At 41.2% G+C, this 16,343-nt stretch overlaps 1 protein-coding gene across 1 annotated transcript in view; it reads left to right on the top strand.

Annotated features, from left to right (window-relative positions):
• Nucleotides 1-15,485, top strand: part of RIOK3 (RIO kinase 3) — a 28,637-nt gene extending 13,152 nt beyond the window's left edge. Inside the window, exons 7-13 of the mRNA XM_002713456.5 lie at nt 2,081-2,208; nt 5,784-5,981; nt 7,228-7,387; nt 10,122-10,202; nt 10,295-10,384; nt 12,821-12,928; nt 13,877-15,485. Coding sequence (XP_002713502.2) covers nt 2,081-2,208; nt 5,784-5,981; nt 7,228-7,387; nt 10,122-10,202; nt 10,295-10,384; nt 12,821-12,928; nt 13,877-13,984 — 873 coding nt within the window. The 3' untranslated portion in view covers nt 13,985-15,485. The remainder of the gene's footprint in view (nt 1-2,080; nt 2,209-5,783; nt 5,982-7,227; nt 7,388-10,121; nt 10,203-10,294; nt 10,385-12,820; nt 12,929-13,876) is intronic.
• Nucleotides 15,486-16,343: the final 858 nt, after the last annotated feature.

The raw sequence follows: 16,343 nt of genomic DNA, 5'->3' as shown, positions 1-16,343 counted from the left end.
CATAGAGGTGAGCAGAACAAGCTCACCCTAACCCTAACCCTTTGGAGTTGGGTCCCAGCTCACGGCTGGCAGGAAACAGTGTGGTCTTCAGTCTCCAAGAGTATCTGTGTATTGCAGAGGTCCTGTCTTTTTTTTTTTTTTTTTTTTTAAGATTTATTTATTTACTTAAAAGTCAGAGTTACACAGAGAGAAGGAGAGGCAGAGAGAGAGTGGTCTTCTATCCATTGGTTCACTCCCCAGTTGGCCACAACAACCGGAGCTGCGCCGATCCGAAGCCAGGAGCCAGGAGCTTCTTCTGGGTCTCCCGCATGGGTGCAGGAGCCCAAGCACTTGGGCCATCTTCTACTGCTTTCCCAGGCCATAGCAGAGAGTTAGATCGGAAGTGTAGCAGCCAGGACTTGAACCAGCACCCAAGTGCAGGCGGCAGCTTTACCCGCTATGCCACAGCGCCGGCCCCAATAGAGGTGCTGTCTTTATAGAAGACAAAAGAAGGGCCAGGGAAGTCACAGATAGGTGCCGGGGATGCCTAACCTGGTGAGGAAGGGGTCTGGTCTGAAGCTGGAAGTGGTCAGGGGTTAAGGAGTAGGAGGTTCTCTTGTTTTAGCATTGTATGGAGAGTCACAGCGTCTGTACATGTCTCTGTGGCACCCGAAGTGTTCCTTTGTCCACTCCCCGCCTCCCTAGGGTGTCTACTTGTGAACCTGGATTCAGTCCAGACCACAATCCTGGGAGAGAGATGGAGAGACATGCTTATTGCTGTAATTGGGATCGGGGGCAGCTAGTAATATTAACCCCTTACCTTTCAGTCCCCTCATGTTGCCCTGGAGAATAGCAGGGGAGCTGCCTCCCGCAGTTGTATTGGTTCTCTCTAGGGGAGCAAAGGGAAAGGGCACTAGGGCTTAGGGAAAGGTGCCAGAGGTCAGAGAATCGTGAGCACTGCTCTTAGGGCCCCCAAGTTTGGTCCCAGACATTACCAGAGCCACAAGACTACCTGGGACCGTGGGCTGCCCCTGTGCTTGGTCCACTTCAGCGTCCCACTCAGAGGGCAGCTGTGGATGTATGGTACACTTCCAGCTATGGGAAGAGGCCTCTCTTGGCGGGGCCTAAGGCTCCCTGCTCCCAGTCCCTACCACTTGTCTCTGCATTTAGGGAGGGGACTAAGCTAGGACGCCACACCAAGAGCTATGAGGACAGGGCTGCTCCTGCTGATCTCTCCCCCAGCTTGGACTTCTGGGGGGTTTTCTCCTTCTGCGTCTTGCAGCACAGCAGGAGAGCAGACACTGGCTTCTCTCCAAGGGTGAGGTGGAGGCGCAGCTGACGGACACCTTCATCCTTAGACACTCCAGTGCAGGCTGTGGGTGGGTCTGGCTGCGTGGGAAACTGCGCCTGAGTTGTTTTTGCCCAGTTTGTGCCACATCAACACCCAGAAACTCCAGGCTGCCCCCCAGGCAGTGTCCTTCAGTGGCTCTCCTGCCCTTTGGTCATTGGTCAAGTGCCTTTGCCTTAGCCGGGGTGGGGCAACATCTGACCCATGGGCCATGTCCAGCTGGCCCTGCCAAGGCAACTGCAGGTGAAACTCGAAATTCAGTAAACTTTTAGCAGGCTGATTTTTAAGTTGATGATTTTGTGTGGCCTGTGAGTTATGTTATGAATATCCAAATGGCTCTTGGTAGAAAAAAAGGTTCCCCACCCTACCTCAAGCCCTTGGGCCCACCCCTCAAGAAATCCTAATTCCTATGACCCAAACTTGGAATCATCAGCAGACCCTGCTCCTAGCCTTCTGTCTCTGAGCTAACCCTCGGGTCCCCAGGTCCTGAGGCCCCGTGCTTCATCTCATGTCACTCTTCAGGTGTCTGAGTGGTAATGTTCTTTTAGATACTCACTTTCAAAGATATCAGAGTTACATTTATGGAAATTAATTTCATCTTGTTAACACTCTTCTAGGAACCTGTTATGTATATGTAGGTAAATTAAGTAATAAAAAGTAAATGTTTATTTTGAATATTAGAGATTAGAAATGGCTCAGAAAACATTTTATGATTAACTATTATTTTCACTTATAGCACTTTATCTTTTACAGGAAAAAGCAGTCGATCCTAAGACACGTTTACTTATGTACAAAATGATCAACTCTGGAATGTTGGAGACAATCACTGGCTGTATTAGTACAGGAAAGGAATCTGTTGTCTTCCATGCGTATGGAGGGAGGTAAATGAACACAATACAATACCGTCATAAGAACTAAAGCTTAGTTCTTCTTCCCAAGCTTGATGGCTTGGGAAGAAGACACAGTTAATACTACATGGCAAGCAGAGTAATTTAAAGAGTGTTATTGTGAAAAGTCTGGACAATTAGGAATGTAGGAAGAAAGACATGATCACCCTCATTCTACCACCTGAAAGTAGCCATTAAGGATTTTGTGTAGACTCCTTCAGTCTTTTTGTATTTGTTACATTCTAGTAATCATACTACATCTATAAGTGCAATGGAATCTGAACCTGAGTTTTACAGTGGTCTTTCAAACCATGGCTTCAGGGAGATGTGTTTAGATCAGTAACTGATTCCTCCCTTTTAAGTCTGATCCTTATTTTAAGAAATTGTACCTTCAAATAATGCTTACATTATTTAAGGAAATGTCTTTTAAAGATCGTAAGCCATTTTAGATCTTACCCACCTGACTTTTGTCACAGGACTTAGGTGAGTGAAGAATGGCATAGGGAACAGAGAAGTGAGGCCTTTTCAGAGAAAAGAAATTTTTGTGCATATGTTGTTTACTTGGCTCATGCAAAAAGAGATTACACTCTATATTGGGAATCTTAGTTTTCTCAGTTCATCTAATTTAGACCTTTCTAGATTGCTGGTTTGTACCACTCTGTTTTTAAATAGAAGTACATTCCAAAAGGGAATATACAGGAATATCCCTCTACATAAATATTGCTGTACTTTGGCAAATATATCCTTTTTCCTAACAATGAAATTACTGGGCCAAAGACCTTATGCATTTCTCCCCATTGTTAAATAGTGGAAGACCTCATTGAATAGGGAATATCTGATTTTGTACACAGTTCAGGCCCCTGAGCCTGAGTACTGTAGCAAGCGAAATTTCTTGATTTTTTTTTTTTTTTATATATATATTAAAAGTTTATCTAGGCCAGCGCCGCTGCTCACTAGGCTAATCCTCCGCCTTGCGGCGCCGGCACACCGGGTTCTAGTCCTGGTCGGGACGCCGGATTCTGTCCCGGTTGCCCCTCTTCCAGGCCAGCTCTCTGCTGTGGCCAGGGAGTGCAGTGGAGGATGGCCCAAGTGCTTGGGCCCTGCACCCCATGGGAGACCAAGAGAAGCACCTGGCTCCTGCCATCGGATCAGCGCGGTGCACCGGCTGCAGCGCGCCGGCTGCGGCGGCCATTGGAGGGTGAACCAACGGCAAAAGGAAGACCTTTCTGTCTGTCTGTCTCTCTTGCTGTCCACTCTGCCTGTCAAAAAAAAAAAGAAAAAAAAGTTTATCTAAAAATTTTTTTTTTTAATGTTTGAAGGTCACAACAAAGACCTTCAAAAATCTTGAATTTGAGTTTCTCTTTTAACAATAGGGCAGATGCAATTTTTCCTGTGAGCTTGTCAAATCTGCAGGTTGTACACATGCTGAGTGTCAGTAGGCATTGCCGGGTTTCCCATTGAGGAGCTTAACTGTTCCCTCATCCTCATCAGTGCTGGGTATTATCATAGTTAATCTTTCACTTTTCACACTAATATTAACATCTGTATTTTGGGGTGCACTTATTTAATTGATTAACATTGCGCATTTTTTCAAGTGCTTTATTGGCTTTTTTTTTTTTTTTTTGTCAACTGCCTGTGTTCATTTTCCATTATACTTAATGCTGCCTTGCTATAAGGAGTAAGTTCTCTTTCCTTCTGGTAGAATTGACATAGTTATTGATACTTTGGCATTTGTAGGTTAACAAAACTGAAGAGTTATACATAGCTGAAAGTACACGCTCTAAAGTTTGTTGGTTTTCTGTGCTGTGTGACAAATTACCAAAATTTAGCATCTTGAAGGAATACCATATTTTATCATAGTCAAGCCGGAAGTCCAGGCCTGGTTAGCTGTGTTCTCTGCTCAGGATCTCACCAGACGGCATTGGCTGGGTCACATTCCTTTCTGCAGCTCTATGTCCTCTTCCCTTGGCACCAAACAGTTACTTGCAACTGTAGGACTGAGGTTCCCACTTTCTTGTTGGCTGTCAACTGGAGGCTGCTGTCATTTCTGGCCCCTACAGTTCCTTGCCATGTGGCTTTTTCACAGGCCCTTTCACACAGCGGCTTGGCTCACTTGGAAGCCAGGGGAGGAGCCTCTTCTTGCAATCTGGGAAGACTGAATCTCACAAACACTGTTGCCACAACGTAACCTAATCCGACAGTGGCTATCCTATCCACACTCAGAGGGAGAGGATTATGCAGGGGATTTGGGTTCTTGGGGGTGAGCTTAGAATTCAATTTTGTCTCTCACAAAGCTCTTCTGGTTTCTCACTCTTGTGTTGGCCAGGTGATCAACAGTTACTTGAACAGTAATTTGTGCTAGGTTTTGCAGGGAATACAATACAAGCTGTGCTTACTCTAAGAGTTTATGCTGTAGTCGAGAGGAGAACATTACAGCTAGAACCATTATAGCCAATAATTACTCCATTACATAATAGTGTGTTACACAAGTGAGGCCCTGGATAAGATAGGGACAGAGAATGAAACAAAGCATTGCCAGACGCATTCAGGGAGAACATCAGGATGAAGTTAGGTCTTAACCTGGATTTTAGAAATAGGCATTGGAGGGAGAAATAGAGATTGGAGGGTGAACCAACGGCAAAGGAAGACCTTTCTGTCTGTCTGTCTCTCTTGCTGTCCACTCTGCCTGTAAAAAAAAAGAAGAAGAAGAAGTAAAATACAGCTGTAGAAGCACAGTGGAAATTGGTGTGGAGAACCTTAAAAACTTGGCCAAGGCATATGTACTTTGCTAAGAAACAGGAAAATTTTTCTTAGTAGGAAAATGACCAAGGTCAGTCTTATAAATTGGACTATATCATATCAATCTTCCAAAAGAGGAATTTTCCCAGTTGTAATTTGGACAATGTCTTATCCACTGCATTAAACTGTTCTAATGAGAGGGAGCTTATCATAGCAAAATCCAGCCTGTTCAATTTATACTGTCTTTAGATTATTAGAACTTGCTTCCTTGTATAAAGTCTGTAATCTGTCTCTGTGAAAGCTAATTCATCCACTCACCAAATATTTGAGCAGCTACCATGGACCAGGTCCTCTTCTGGGTATGGAGGATATACAGTGAAGGGCACAGGAAGGCCCCGGCTTTAATAGAGTATGCTTCCCCCTCCCGCACCCCAAGATAACAGTAAGTTACTGGATAACGTGCTGTGCCAGTAGTTAACACAGGGCAGTGTTGTAGTGAATGGTGATAGTTCTGATGAGTAAAATGAGGAAGTCTTCTCTGAAGTGGCATTCGGGTGACACATCCAGGATGTGTCAAAGATAGGTAGAAGAGCATTCTGCCCTAGAGAACAGTTAATGCTGATGCCTTGAGACAGCTACAAGGTGAAGTGTGTTTTACTTCAAAAATAAAACCAAAATGTAAGGTTTTGTTAAGATCCAAAACTTGAAGGAATAAAATAATAAAACAAGACTTGACACTTTGAGAGAAGGTAGTGTTATTGATTTGTTTTGGAATTGTTTTACCTGTCAGCTGGCAACTTGCACTGACTTGATTTTCTTTTCTTATTTAGCATGGAGGATGAAAAGGAAGATAGTAAAGCTATTCCTACAGAATGTGCCATCAAGGTATTTAAAACAACCCTTAATGAGTTTAAGAATCGTGACAAATATATTAAAGATGATTTCAGGTTTAAAGATCGCTTCAGTAAACTAAATCCACGTAAGATCATCCGCATGTGGGCAGAAAAAGAAATGCACAATCTCACAAGGTAAACAAAATCATTGTGCTGGAACAATCTTGGTAGTTACCTTATTGTATTTTTGCCTACTAGCCAGGCAAAAACCAATCTATGCTTTCCTTTAAATTCTTTTATTGAAATAATGAAAGGCCTTAAAATGTTAGCATTTAATGAGGCTTTTCATAAGGAAACATTTCCATATATATTATCTGAGTTATACTTTTAAGATGAAAAAGCCATTTTCTTTTTCTTTTCCTCAGTGAAGTTTGAGGGAAAACAAGGTGTTTTCTGTTTAAGACATTTTATTGTATGCCTCAGTATTCTCTTTTAAATTGTCTTTCTCTAGAAATAAAGTTTCTGGCTGCCAGTTAGCCTTAATATAATGATTTCCCTTTTTCTAAAAATATAGTTTATGACATCTAACTTCTTAGTTTGGTGGGGGTAGCATCTTACCAATCAAATTATTTTTATTTAATTTATTGGACCTGTTTCACAATTCTCTAAGCAGTTTATTTTCTTATTAAGGAATTTGTTTTATCAACCAAGAAAATAAGAAATAGCCCTTTTCCTTAATAACTGTTCCCATAATCTTAATCTTTTGAAAGCTTAATTTGTTCTTTTGTAAAGATGTTTGCTTTCAAAAGTAATTATCCATATTTATTAGTTGCAAAATAATTCTGCTTAGAACTTCCAAGTAGAATCATTTTCTAGTGAATCTTGCTGTTCTAGTGAATCATCTCTGTTTTGTTACTGAGATCTCATCCTTTGCCTTTTTAAAACTCTTCAACAACTTTCTATAGTCTTTAGTTTAAATTCAAAGCTCGTTTGTGACATGAAGCTTGCCTGTCTCTGTAACCTCAACCTATATTACGCTTCCTGCCATTTGCACACCTAGCTTTGTGGGTTAATCTGAATTCCCCAGACTGTGCTTTTGAATGTCTCCATGTATTTCCTGGCACTCTCTTAATCTGGCTAAGTCCTGTTCCCCATCTCTCCTTCTAATAAGACTTCTTGAGTGCTCTGTGATTCCATAACTCCTACTCATACCTCTGCAGCAGGAGACGTGCATCGGCACTGTACCTATCTCCTCATGGATGGTCATTTCTACCCAGCCCGTGGGTTGCTTCAGGGCAGAGGCTGTGTCTTACTGTCTTTGTATCCCCACATTGCCAGGTAGATTAGAGTGCCAGTTCCTTACAGCCCTGGTTAAATATTTGTTGAATAAATGCTGTATTTTCTTCACCTGATCTTTACATTCTCATTTCTTTCTATATAGAATGCAGAAAGCTGGAATTCCTTGTCCAACAGTTGTACTGCTCAAGAAACACATTTTAGTTATGTCTTTTATTGGTCATGACCAAGTTCCAGCCCCTAAATTAAAAGAAGTAAAGCTCAGTAGTGAAGAAATGAAAGAAGCTTACTACCAAACTCTTCATGTAAGTGTGCCTTTGAAAGCATTCACGTGCCAACTTCTAAAAAGTTCCTATAAACTTTTAAAAAATTTATTTCTTTATTATTTGTTTATTTGAAAGGCAGAGAAACAGAGAGCATGAGTTCTTTCCTTTGCTGGTTCACTTCTAAAATGCCCACAACAGCCAGGGCTGGGCCAGGCCACGCCATAGCCAGGAGCCTGGATCTCAATCAGAGCCTTCCACATTGGTGGCAGGAACCAAAGTACTTGGACCATCACCTGCTGCCTCATGTGTATACTTTAGCAGGAAGCTGGAATGGAGAGCAAATGTGGGACTTGAATCTTGGCACTCCAGTATGGAATGTGGGTGTCCCAAGCAGTGGCTTAACTGCTGGGCCAAATGCCTGCCCCTCTTGTAAACTTAAAAAAAAAAAAAAAAAAACTTCTTAGATAGTACTATTTCAAAATGATGTAGTAAGAACAGACTGAAGTTTGTGAGGGAATGCTAACACTGAAGAGTTGTCTTTTTCTATCAATATTTGTGTGTCTTTAGAGTAGCTTTGAAAAACTTAACAGACTTATGGACAAGAGAATGCAATAGGTCGTAAAGCTACAGATCTCAACTTCATTAAATAGAATCACTGTTACTACATTTAGCAGGGATAGTGCCTTCTTAGTTTGTTTGCATGGATCTCAGTGAAGGAAATATGAGAGAGCATCAAAAAGTTCATGGGAAACAGAATAAAATGTTTTTTTTGGTACAAAAAAATTGAAATCTGTGCAAGTTTTTCAAAATATGCATTTTACAAGAACTTTTGAAGACCTCTCATATCTATTGTGATATCAGATATCAATATATGAGATATTGCTGGCGCTGTGGTGTAGCAGGTAAAGCTGCCGCCTACAGTGCTGGCATCCCATATGGGTGCTGGTTCGAGTCCCGGCTGCTCCACTTCCGATCCAGCTCTCTGCTGTGGCCTTGGAAAGCAGTAGAAGATGGTCCAAGTCCTTGGGCCCCTTTACCCGCGTGGGAGACCTGTAAGAAGCTCCTGGCTTCGGATTGGTGCAGCTCTGGCAGTTGCGGCCATTTTGGAAGTGAACCAGTGGGTGGAAGACTTCTCTCTCTCTGCCTTTGTCTCTGCCTCTCTGTAACTCTTCCTTTCAAATAAATAAATAAATCTTTAAATGTATATATATAAGATATTGTAAATGTATATATATAAGATGTTGAGATGAAAATTACAGTGAAGCAGATTCAGATTTGGTCTCAGTGTATATAAGAAAATGGTGATGAGAATTGAAAATAGTTCAGGTGTTGAAGACAGGAATCTTAAGGAAGCTAGTCATGCTTGGAACAGCAGTTGCATCCAATCTAAGGACTTTTTAGCTTAAGAAAATGCTCCTGGGACTGGCATTGTGGTGCAGCAGGTTAAGCCCCAGCTTGTGACTCTAGCATCCCATATTGGAACTCCGAATCGAGTCCTGGATGCACGACTTCCGATCCAGCTCCCTCCTAATGCACCTGGGAAAGCAGTGGGGACAAGCCAAGTGCTTGGGCCCCTGCAACCCACATGGAAGACTTGGATGGAGTTTTGTGTTCCTGGCTTCGGTCTCAGTCAACCCCAGCCATTGTGGCCATTTGGGGAGTAAACCAAAGGGTGATGGAAGATCTTCTCTCGCTTTCCTTTCTCTTTCTCTCTCTCTCTTTCACTGTTGCTCTGCCTTTTAAATAAATAGATACATCTTGAAAAGGAAAGGAATTGTTCCTAAGACAGTCATCATTTCTCTGTGTGGCTTTAATTGAACATTGTTGTCACGATTGGTTTGTTAAGCTATAACCAGAGAACTGATCTTTCTGTACGTCCAATAGGAAAACACTGAAAGGAAAATCAAATCCATTTTTCTTGCTGCTTTGGGAAGCATGGTGGCCAGGGAAGAGATGCAGTAGTGATGAACCTTTCCTAGTTAATTCTGTAAGGCTGGCAGCAAATGCATTAATGTTGATTTCTACTACAAGACTAGTAGTCACCATCAATAACGAATACACAATGCCACTTGATTTAAAAGAATTGGCTCCTTTGTACCATATCTGGCAGGAAGTACTTTTCACCTGGGAGGTGTATGAGGGGTCTTCAAAAAGTTAATGGGAAAGGCATATCATGAAAAAGCTACATGGATTTCAAAATCCCTTTGCACCCAATTTTTTTTTTTTTTTTTTTTTTTTTGACAGAGTGGACAGTGAGAGATAGACAGAGAGAAAGGTCTTCCTTTTCTGTTGGCTCACCCCTCAGTGGCTGCTGTGGCCGGCGCACCTCGCTGATCTGAAGCCTGGAGCCAGGTGCCTTCCCTGGTCTCCCATGTGGGTTTGCACCCAAATTTAACTTGTAATTCCACTTTCCAGTTTTTTGAAGTACCCTTGTATAAACCCCCTAGAGATCTAAATAGGACATTTGTCCTTTCGTAAAAGGAAGTCTTACCAAGGGTCCTCTAGTTAGTGACCACAGACCCAGTGTGGGAATCCAGGACTGACCATTGACCTCCTGACTTTGCTGTCCTATGGGTAAGGGTCATGCGCTGATCTCCATTGTCTCACTGTTCCCACATTCCACTTAAAACACCAACAACAGTAAAAGCCCTGTCCTGTTTTTAAACCTTGTTTTTTCTTTTTGGAAACCACTGATGCAGTTAAACATTTTAGTTTTGTAGGTAAATTAGGATTGTTCCTTAATTTCCTAAATCTTTGCCTTTCCCCCTCACAGTTGATGCAGCAGTTGTATAATGAATGTACTCTTGTACACGCTGACCTCAGTGAGTACAACATGCTGTGGCATGCCGGGAAGGTGAGGAGCACATTTTGTTAATGTTCGGATTAAATTTCTCCATGTAAATTGTTGATTGCAAATATATTGGTGTATGTTCCCTATTTAAATAGGTCTGGTTGATCGACGTCAGTCAGTCCGTAGAACCAACCCACCCTCATGGCTTGGAGTTCTTATTCCGTGACTGCAGGAATGTCTCCCAGGTAGGCATGCAAATCGGTACTTTTTTTTGGTGAGATGTAACAGGCCCAAAATATTTCTCTCACCCTTATGGTAAGTATGAAGACATGCTCTTAGACACTGAAGGAAGGGATACTGGCTATTTTTAGGATAAGGAAGTAAAGATTAGTGTTCATTTTCAGCAAGAATTTGATTCTGTGTCTGACATTTTGGGCAAACTTTCCAAGGGAGTTTTGCCTTTGACACCTAATACTAAAGCAACTTGAACAGTGCTTTTAACAAGCTAATACAGGGTGAGCATTCCTAATCCAAAAATCTGAAATCCAAAGTGCTTACATCTGAAACTCATCGAGTGCTGACATAATAGCATAAGTGGAAACCTCCACACCTGACCTCATGTATCAGGTTGCAGTCAAAAATTAGATGAACCAAATTATTGTATAAAATTACCCTCAGGCTTTGTGTATAAATTATATACAAAGTATAAATGAATTTCCTGTTTAGACTTTTGTCCCATCCCCAAGATACATATGCACGCAAATACCAAAGACTGAAAACAACCCAAAACACTTCTGGTTCCAGGTTCTGGATAAGGGATGCTCAGCCTGTACACAGTAAGCCTGTATGCTTAATGCCATTGTCATCACCACTGAGAAAAGGACAGTCTCCTTAGTGGGATGGTGTCTGCTCACCGCCACTATGAGAGAGTAAAGAGAAGGTAAAACTCAGTAAGCACAGAGTTGGGTCACATTTGTTTGCCGTTTCTAAGCAAATGGATGGTTAGCAACAGATTGAGGTAGTAAGGATTTTTCTAAAGCATACAATAACCACATATTGGAAATAACCCCTAAACCCACTTGAAAATTTTAGTTCTTGGCAGGTCTTCAAAGAAGGAGGTACCTTTCTCTGAAGGGAGGAGAGAACCTCCACTTTGACTATGACCGTGTCTAAACAAGATAAGAGTCGGAGAACTCAAGGGGCTTCCATAGCCTTGGAAACTCATGACTGGTGCATAGGGAGATTACTGATGCCATAAACAGGAGTGTCAATTTGTAAAGTCAACAACAGGAGTCACTGTGCACTTACTCCTCATGTGGGATCTCTGTCCTTAATGTGCTATACTTTGAGATTTAATACTATAACGAGTACTCAAACAGTATATTTCACTTTGTGTTTCTATGGGGGTGCAAACTGTTGAAATCTTTACTTAATGTATACTAAACTGATCTTCTGTAAAAAAAAAAAAAAATTACCAATTCCCAACTTGACTCTCACTGGGATTAAACATGACAATAGGTCTGATCTGATTTCATCATCATTTAAAAAATCATCTATTATTTTTCACTTTATGTTTCTGTGTGGGAGCAAACTGTTGAAATCTTTACTTAATGTATGCTAAACTGATCTTCTGTATATAAAGAGAATAGGAAATGAATCTTGATGTGAATGGAAGGGGAGAGGGAGTGGGAAAGGGGAGGGTTGCGGGTGGGAGGGACGTTATGGGGGGGAAGCCATTGTAATCCATAAGCCATACTTTGGAAATTTATATTCATTAAATAAAAGTTAAAAAAAAAATTTTAGTTCTTGGGAGTTAGTGTATTGCATCTGCACATTTCAAAGCAGTGCCAAATAATTTTATACAGTAGTCCTCCTTTATCCTTTCGGTTGCCTACAGTCAATTTAAGTCCAAAGATATGAAGTGGAAAATTCTAGAAGTAAACAATTCATGAGTTTTAAATTGTACACGCTTCTGAATAGTCTGGTGAAATCTCACCCTGTCCTGCCTAGGACACCAATCACTCCTTTGTCCAGCTTCCCCCCGTTAGTCATCGAATAGCTGCCTGTTACCAGGTTGACTGTTGCAGTGTGGAAGTGCTCATGTTCAGGTAACCTTTACGGAGTGGCCTAGTGCTGCGTTACAAGGCCTGTGTCGTTCACCTCACGTCATCGCATCATGTAGGCATGTGTCACCTCACATTATCACAAGAAGAAGGGTGAGTACAAGACAGGAAGATTTTGAGAGGCCACATTCACATAACATTTATTACAGTCTATTGTTAAAATTGTTCTTTTTTATTATTAAATAGTTGTTAATCTCTTTCCTGTGCCTAATTTTTAAATTAAACTTCACCATATGAAAAATTGTGAAAGAATTTAGTATATACAAAGCGTAATACTGTCCACGGTCTTCGGCATATCTCACACAGATAAGTGGGAACTACTGTATATGCCACTCATTTCTATAGTCATAAACGTTAAGTGTGGTGAACTAAATCCAGAAGGTAGGAGAGATGTGTCAAATAGAATGATAAGCAAACTGAAGCTAGCATAGTTAGTTGACGTGGAAAAATCAAGTGCTGAAAAATGGTGGAAGGAGAATACACGCGTATTCCCTGTGTTTAGTTTATAAGAGAATCTTCCCAACACCTCCTGCTGACTTCCTCCCATTTCTGTACCAGTTTTTCCAGAAAGGAGGAGTGAAGGAAGCACTTAGTGAACGAGAACTGTTCAATGCTGTTTCGGGCTTAAACATCTCAGCAGATAATGAGGCGGATTTCCTAGCGGAGGTAAGTGATGCACAGCTGTTTTCCCCTTGCTGGTGAAGGGCTTCACATAGAGGAGATATCTGACACCCAGAGCGGTCTCTCTTCCCCCAAAAACAGAACGAGAGTTGTCTTCTCTTGAGATGTTTTTGCTGATGTTTTCCTCACCAGGCCTACAACTTAGGATAAACACATGGCAAAACACTTTGTTAAGGGATTCTCTGGTTTAGTTAAGATGAACAGGTGACACATTTCTTATTTCCTCTATTTTATGACCAAGTGGATTGAAGAATTCTCTGGGTGCAAAAAAAAAAAAAAAAGCAATAATACATGATCCCTGCCCTTAACTGAACATAGAAAGTTAGACGTAATCATAGAGATACTCAGTTATTACAGTATCCAAACAGAACCATAAAAAAAATCTTCCTCCAAAGAAGACCTCTTAAAATTGAACAGAAACTAAAAAGAAAAGTAGCAGCTAATTATTTCCAACATGCTACCAAAGCAGAGAACAGTTACAGAGTCTGTTCTCAAACTCCTAAATAGGACTTGAGGTTGGCCAAGCTGTGCTGGCAACTAAAGCCAGAGGAGAAAGGAGAAACATGGTAATAGAAAGCTGTGCAGTTCAGCCTCTAGCACAAGACAGCTGCCCAGGAAGCAGGTGTTACTGTTGCTGAGTGAATGCTGGAATCTCCTGTCCTTGTTCCTGGAAAGCTTTGTTGAGTCCACATTAAGACATACGTGATTCTGATTGCTAGCTTGAAAGGGATCCTAAACTGACCCACCTAATGTAATCAAGTCAACAACGGGCATGAGTGTATGAACATACATGTACACACACATACACACAGGAATTCTAATTCAAAGCCAGCATCAATAAGTGACCTTGTTTTAAGAGAATAAAAGTACCGCCTCCATCTAAAGTATGGTTTCTTTGAATTTGACAAGTGGATCAATGTGTTCATTCTGTAGATAGAAGCTTTGGAGAAGATGAATGAAGACCACGTTCAGAAGAACGGAAGGAAAGCGGCTTCATTTCTGAAAGATGACGGGGGCCCTCCAGTACTGTATGATGAATAGCAGCAGTCCCCACTGCTTTCGGCGGTAACGCGGCGGTCACTGGCGCCTGCCAAGAGCCAGCGGAGTCATGGGTGACTGACATGCCAAGACACGAGGAGGCGTGTACACTGGTGCTTCTCTGCTTCCCCCTGTCACTCACGTGCCGGATGTGTGGAATGTTTAGCTCAACATCGAGAGAATAAAATGTCACTACCTCTCACCTGAACAGGATAATAGAGTTCTTTAACAGCTCTAGGTTGTCTAGCTGAAGTGGATCTAATTTTACAGGACTCATGGCATAAAATGTTTTGATGAGAATTGTAAAAACTTAGCCAGCTCTTCCAGATACAGGGGACAGGACAGATGTGTTTACCCAGGGGAGCTTAATGACAGCCTACTTGGTTTTTTCACCTCCTGGTTTTGTGTTGCGTCTTTCCTCAAATATTTTATTGGCCTAAATTAGCCCTTCTCAATTCTTTTTCCAAACTGCAAATACGATTCTGTAGGAAAATTTCTTCTCCTTAGTGGATATTATTAATGGAAATTTGTTTTCAGAATGACTGCGGGAAACATACAAACAATGTACTTTTTATTGATACATCATGAAAATGGACTGAATTCTATTTTTTCCATGTTCATATCAAAGAAATGGCATCATAGAGATAAGTATAAGAGAACTTCATTACCCACAGTTTTAAATTTCACTTTTTTAGCTTTTCTACATTTAGGTAAAGGGTTAGGATGTAGCTCACTGTGTGGCTGTTCTACATTTATAATGAAATATGCATTATCTGGAATGACGGACTTAACCATGTCTGACGTATTTTAATGAAGTCAATGAGACATATTTTAGTTTACATCTCACTAAAACTGTATTTATTGATTTTGAGAGAAACATAGCTAACCAATGAGAAGTATTAAATAATCAAAGGATGAAAATATATATGAAAACAATTCAGATACCAAATCAACCCACTAATTGGAACCATCCAGCCTCACTGTTAGTAGTTGTTAGTACCGGCAGGACAGCACTTTGAGAAAGCAAGCAGTGCCCTGGAAAAGGACCTGGCTTTGTTGGGACTGCAGGGTCGTCATTCCTCCTACCACTACAGATCCAGCTTCCGGTCTGGTCATAGGAAGTAAGTCTGGACATCATTTACATTTGAAGACTTCCCTTTTAACAGTACTCTAAAAGGCCAGATACGTTGTTTCTAGAAAAATATTTATTTTTGTTTCTGTGTTACAGCTTTTAACTGCATTTCAGAGAAGTGTGGTTTTGGGTGGATACTCATTATATTTCTGAAATGTTTACTACTCTGAAACAAAGATGTAAATGGTGATTACTGGCTTTACAGAAATTTCAGAGAACTAATTTTTATTATCATTAACCATTTAAAACTTTTTTGTTTTGTTTTCTGACATACTCTGTTTGACACAAAGCAGCAAACCATTGATGCGTGGCATTCTTGGAGTGTGCTGTGAACGTACTTTTTAAGAAATTAAAAGTGCAGAGATCATTTTAGAATTGGTCCTTTGTGTGATTTCTTCCTGTCCCTTGATTACCTTATATCCTGAAACCAAGTTACCCTTTTTGTATAAAATGAAACGGTATTTTCTAAGCAGATAATCATATTTAGATTTCACTTTCAGCTGGTATATTTCTCGTTACAAAATGGTTTTCCCCTCTTAGAGATCAGAGACTAAATTTTTCACAGATTGGAAAAAGAAGGTGGGAAATGTTGGTTTGCTAAATAAACCAAATGAAAAAAAATTATGGAAACAGGGATATTTTGCCTCATTTTACTGGAAGTAGCTATCAATAGCTATACAATAAGGAAGGTTGTAGCAAATTTTTCTTTCAGCAAAATAATTTGTTGTCAGCTTCCTTAATGTAAAACAAAAATCAGGTTTTTTTCCTGTTTGCAAAACTAAAACATGCTCATTTGAATTTAGATAGTACCAAAGTTTAGAATGTTAAGAGACCCGTGGAGTTCCTGGCAGGGGTGGGGAACTTCTGGCCCACGGGCCGGATAAGCATGTAGCCTGCACCTGCCAAGCAGCTGCAGGCGGGACTCGTAACTCAGTAGATCTACAGCAGGCTCATATTTAAGTTGATAATTCCGTATGGTCTGCAGATGATGTTACAAATACCCAAATGGCCCTTGGCAGAGAAAGGGTTCCTAGCCTGGTTTAGAATGTGGTGTGCATCCCTGCCAGTTTTTCCCTCTCTGCATATATTACTTTCTGTTTTCAAAACATCTGTGAACAGACGGCAAGATGAAGCGAGGCAGCTGGTGGGGAAATGCTGAGCATGGTAGACCCTTTAGGAAGATGAAGGTAGAGCCCTGAGAAGTGCCGGGAGGACCACAGGGCTTAGCAC

The sequence above is a fragment of the Oryctolagus cuniculus genome, chromosome 10 (assembly GCF_964237555.1).
Source record: "Oryctolagus cuniculus chromosome 10, mOryCun1.1, whole genome shotgun sequence".
Lineage (NCBI taxonomy): Eukaryota > Metazoa > Chordata > Mammalia > Lagomorpha > Leporidae > Oryctolagus > Oryctolagus cuniculus.
Note: the sequence above shows the minus strand (reverse complement) of the source record. Positions and strands in the feature narration are given on the sequence as shown.